This window comes from Triturus cristatus, chromosome 12 (genome assembly GCF_964204655.1).
Source record: "Triturus cristatus chromosome 12, aTriCri1.1, whole genome shotgun sequence".
NCBI lineage: Eukaryota > Metazoa > Chordata > Amphibia > Caudata > Salamandridae > Triturus > Triturus cristatus.
Genome location: NC_140595.1, coordinates 742,665,295 through 742,670,408, shown reverse-complemented (window position 1 = coordinate 742,670,408; position 5,114 = coordinate 742,665,295). Strand labels below are relative to the sequence as shown.

General features: G+C 45.9%; 1 protein-coding gene across 1 annotated transcript; it reads right to left on the bottom strand.

Annotated features, from left to right (window-relative positions):
- Positions 1–4,004: 4,004 nt before the first annotated feature.
- LOC146782650 (single-pass membrane and coiled-coil domain-containing protein 3-like) lies at positions 4,005–4,631 on the bottom strand. The gene has a single exon (XM_085637159.1). It carries the CDS (start codon positions 4,629–4,631, stop codon positions 4,005–4,007), a length of 627 nt encoding a protein of 208 aa, XP_085493285.1.
- Between the last annotated feature and the right edge of the window lie 483 nt (positions 4,632–5,114).

Sequence of the window (5,114 nt, the reverse complement as noted above, 5' to 3'; positions counted from 1 at the left end):
GATCACACAAGATGACATATCTTGACACTTTGTCAAAAGACTGATTGATCCTTGGTGTTCCCTGTATTGCAAAAGCTCCAGAGTCCATTGTAACTACTCAGTTCTTCTCCCAATGGAAGAACCTCCTGAATGATCTTCGGGTAATACTCTATTTGAGGCCCGACTACAAGTTCAATTGTAATTCTGATGGGTTGATAACAGAAGGTTCTATCTCCATCGCAAATACAAGATCCGGGGGAACACTGCAGTCACCTTTAGTTTCACCTCGAGTTTTCTGTGTGGGGAAATGGAGGAATTATAAAGAGAACTGGACCCAGAATTTTTACTTCACCCTATAATTCCCTGGTTTTGCAGAGGAACCTCATGATTCCACATGTACTTTACATTAACTCTGCTCGCCAGAGTTACTGCTTCTCCCTCAAGGAGTACCCTTGCGCAGGAAGCCTGAAGATGTTCGTGCCTGGGGTCCTTTGTAGCGGGGTTTAGCTATTCTGGAGCAGATCCATCAATTTCTCACACAGCGTAATGCAGCAAGCCACCTTGCTGTAGTCTGTGAAAGGGAAAGGGCAGGAATGTGCCATATTTAGGATTATATTCCATCCTTTGCTAGTGCTGACGCACATTTGGCTGCATAGTGCCAATGCAGGCACCTGCGTGCATCACGTTGCAAGGGATCTGTATTATAGTCAGGGTTGTTTTTGTGCAGGAAGGGACACCTTCCTGCACAAAAACAATTCTGAGAGGCATTTTCCTATTTCCGTGTGTGCTGCAAAATCCAGCACACATAGAAAAGAGGAAAAATAAAGAGAAATACGGATATTTCTCCTCGGTACACCTCACCTGGGGAGACACAGCATTTTAACCCATTCTACCACTAATTCTAAATCTGAGAATGTGCCAAAATCCATGAATGGATGCGTTGGAACACCCATGCTCCACCCATGGAACGTCTCTCTGGAGCAGAGTAACGCAAGGAAGCAATTTGTGCTGCGTTGCTTTCCTCTAGATTTATCAAGCTGTGCAGGGCCATGCATGGTGGCCTTGCGTGGCGTGATAAATCTGCCTTTAGTGTGCATCGTCCTCGCGCACCCTTGTGTGACACAAGGGTGACACAACACTATGATAACGATGCCCCTCTGTGTTCTGGATTGGGGCGGAGCTTGTGTTTTCATTCTGCTGGATATCTCAGCCGGTTACATGCCATAGATTATGTGGTGAGCAACCCCTTCAGGAAGCTGTCCCACCCTGAGCATATTTTACTTTTTTGTCCACGCATGCAGTTTTTCCCCAGTGGATTTGATTTTATTTGAGCGCACTGTAAGTGGTCCGTGTTTTACTGACAACCTACCAGCAGATCTAAGCGCTCTGCAATGCTCATGGCGTGCACATAGTATCCCACGACACACATAAAAGGACTCCAGGTTATGAGCAGACTAATGGTTCATAGCAGCACATTGCAGAAGCACAGATCATTTGTTTTTACCTGTATCCCTGGGGGAAGGGGTTGGGGGAAGTGGTGATGCAGCCTTTTAGCTGTTTCTGTTACAGAGGCACTGATCTTTCAACTCCTACCTCTGGAGGGGAGGGGGCGTAATAGAGGTGACGCTGCATCTTACCTCATGCTATTGCAGAGGGTGTGTGTGTGTCTGTCTGTCTGTGTGTGTGAGATATGTCTAAATGGTCTTTTATGTTCGACCCAGCAAATAATGCACACAAATATGTGGTTATTTCCCTATTCATGTTACTATGACAAAGTGTGTTTTCCATCCCTGGGGCTCTGCCTTCGAGGCACCATGGATGTTTGGGGAACAGTGCTGCCCCATTCGACATCCTGCCACAACCAAACACCAGCTCTGGAATGAATATCACTCGTTACATCAGAATTGTTACTACATGGTAAGTACATCAGGATTACCTTCATGGTTCCTTATATCCAGACTGCTTTTATTTGCAAGTAAGGTGGTAAATATTAATTGTAACCCCATAGACCCTAAATACATAACAGTATGAGCAAAACGATTATTTTACATACCCAGAAACATTTTACAACAATAAAAACATTATATAATAATAAGGCGCACTTGGAATCAGATTTTGCGGTGATGCTTGTCCTCTGCAGGGCTTGCTGAATTATGTTTTAATATCTCGCAGGCATCCAGGAACCCAAGATCAGCTGTCAGTTTACCATATTTATTTCACAAACAAAAGTCGGCACAAAAACAAAACGCCCGACACCAGGACCTCGATCACGAGCTCAAAATGCAATGTCCATCGTTTGTTTTTATGTACAACAAGTCTGTTTACTATTTCAATACATAAGTGTAGCAATTCTCTTTGCCGGATAGGTTGTACGGCGCCCAAACCCTTAAGTTGCAACAGTTACTCAAAACCTGCTGAATGTGATACAAGTTAACAATTCAACATTTACAGTCCCTGCCCGCAAATCCACACTTGTTCCATGTGTATGCTCAGCTTTGAACCGGTGTTTGCATTAACACACCATCACATTGCATGCTGGGACATGTAGTATAAAAATAACCCTGTTTATCACTGGTGAGTCATGTGTGCTAAAAGTACCCAGCTATTCAATGGCTCCAGTGTCCGTTAAACATAAGCACATTGTACCACACTCGGGTCGGCCCATGTAAACACTGTTATTGTTATAATTACTTCTTACTACCCCATACCAGACCCTAGAAATCACTTACTCTCCGTAAATACGTTCCATCCCTGAACCCTAAACATTTATTTATGCAACAAGGATGTGGTTCTCATAAAAGACACACCACTAGACTTGTGAAGATAAAACATGTCTGCAACATGGATAATATCAGGTGTGTTATTTGTTTTTTGAAGATATTTTGGTTGACTTGAGAAGATTGTCTCTACCCCTGAGATCTGAGATTGGAACACAATTCCTGAGGCTCCGACTCACCCCTTCAGAGTCGCCATGTGTGGCAGCCATACTGAGCTCAAGACTGATGCAGAGGTGTGCTGAATGAGGTCCCCTTTCCAAAGAGCGAGTTTGGGCAAGCAGTCCAATCCAGACTTGGCAGCTCCCCATGCGCGAGAGTGACCAGTGATAGTCTGCACATCCTTATTCAGAGCGGAGCACCAGGAATGGCCATACGTGGATCCAGACATCCCTGGCCAAACAGTCCTTCGGTGGAAGTGCAAGTGCATCAGGGCCAGCAGAAAAAAGCAAACATTGGTAGACAAGAAATTAATTTAACAAGATTTATGCAGTGGCTCCAGTTCTGATGTGAGCGTTATTTGAGAGTAAGCTGCCAGAGAACCACTCGCTTCGACGAGATAACCCTGCTGTAGAAGATCTCCATCAAAGTTCATTGCCATGGTCAGGGCAGGTAGATCCCCTCTGCCAGCTTCTGCATATTCACACGGGCACCTGGGATGCGTGATCTCCTTCCAGGCCGTTTACTACTTGCAAATCAGCAGAATCCTCTGGACGCTGAGCAAAGCTGACCTCCTTGCAGGCCAATCGCAACTGTTGTGGCAGATTAGTAGACTTCTGTAGTATATGGAAGTCTAGTTCAGATCACTGGACACTCACCCAGTGGATCAGCCAGCTCATTTGGTGACCTGGCAAGGGTGGCATACTTACAGGCCAATTGCAACTCTTCCAGCAGATTACTGGGCTTGCACTTGTATCCAGAAGCGCTGACCACCTTCTCGACCATTAGCCGTTCTCCCAGCAGATCACCAGGTTGTTTTTCATGCTGCTTTGTTTAACGTGCTTCTCTTATCAAATACTGCTTGAGACATTTTCTTAGTTAAAGAAGACACCCCTTAATCACTCTCGTCGGTAAGGCATAGACATAATCCGTGGGTATGACCAGTTATAACTTCAGAAGTCAATAATGCAGCCCGCAACATGACAATATCAGCAGAGAAAGAACTGTGTCCGAGCAACTGAGACCAAAGAGGTTTGAGGGAAATTTACCTTGATTGGCAAAGACAAATCTTAGCTGTGCATTTTCATGGTGTTACACTGGTGCTGCTGGCAGGGCAGCCAGTACGGTTTCGTAATATTTTATTTTCTCCTTAAGCTGATATTTTTCCCAGACTCCAATCCCAGTGCTGAGAAGGACATCTGCACCAAAACCGACGCACACAGCAGCGAGGGTAAGGACGAGTGTAGCATTCACCTGGACAAGGACAGCCAATGGAACAATCTGGATGACTGTGGAAATGTAATAGCAGAAGACTGACACGCTCACTACCGCCATCACGAGTGTGAAGATCCAGAGCCCCACGACGAGATTTTTGCACATCTTTGGGGTATCCTTCATCCTGGGCTCAGCGATGCACTCAAGCCTCCCGTATGAGTTTAGTGGCAGCCGTTGCTTCAGCGCATTGTCCAATGTGCGCATTTTCTCCTGAATCGTGGTTGTGTGCGCCAGTAAAGTCTCACAGGCCTGCTGGAACCCATTATACTTCTTTTCCTTCACAAAGTCAAGTTGATATTTCATGTAGGTCTGAATGTGGCCAATAAATCGATCGACTGTAACGGCGTTGATCAGCGGCGCCTTCAGACACAGCTCCTCATACAAATTCTCAACCTGGCGCCTTCTTCTGGGGTTCCCAGGGAAAAGAAGATTGCAGTACGACATGTTGGCCGGCTCAAGACCACCAACACCAGCCAGATACGGAGGACCACCAACACCAGCCAGATACGGAGGACCACCAACACCAGCCAGATACGGAGGACCACCAACACCAGCCAGATACGGAGGACGCTTTAGGACTGGTACTTCTGCTGGCTGCCTTTCGTGAGAGTGGATCACCTCCTTTCAGATTAATAACTCCAGTGAGAATGCTTCTGGGATCAAAGTTCAGCCAACACGCCCACAACTCGGTTTAAAAGGATACAGTTTAAGAGCACTCGGTTTACAAAAAAAGCCCTGGGACATTCTCTAGCTGAAACCTGAATGTATCTAATCCGTGGCTTTCTATTCATCAACCAGGAATTTGACAAGGTAATCCTAGGAGATGCTAGCGTCACAGGTACTGCAGCACTTTAGCGTGCAACAAGTCCGTTAGTTCAATAAACCCTTCCCATAAAAAAGGCGAAGCTTGTGGAGGAGACAGACACC

Excerpts from the sequence above, each read along its gene's own strand:
- LOC146782650 (XM_085637159.1), bottom strand. The coding sequence starts at position 4,631 with ATGTCGTACTGCAATCTTCTTTTCCCTGGGAACCCCAGAAGAAGGCGC.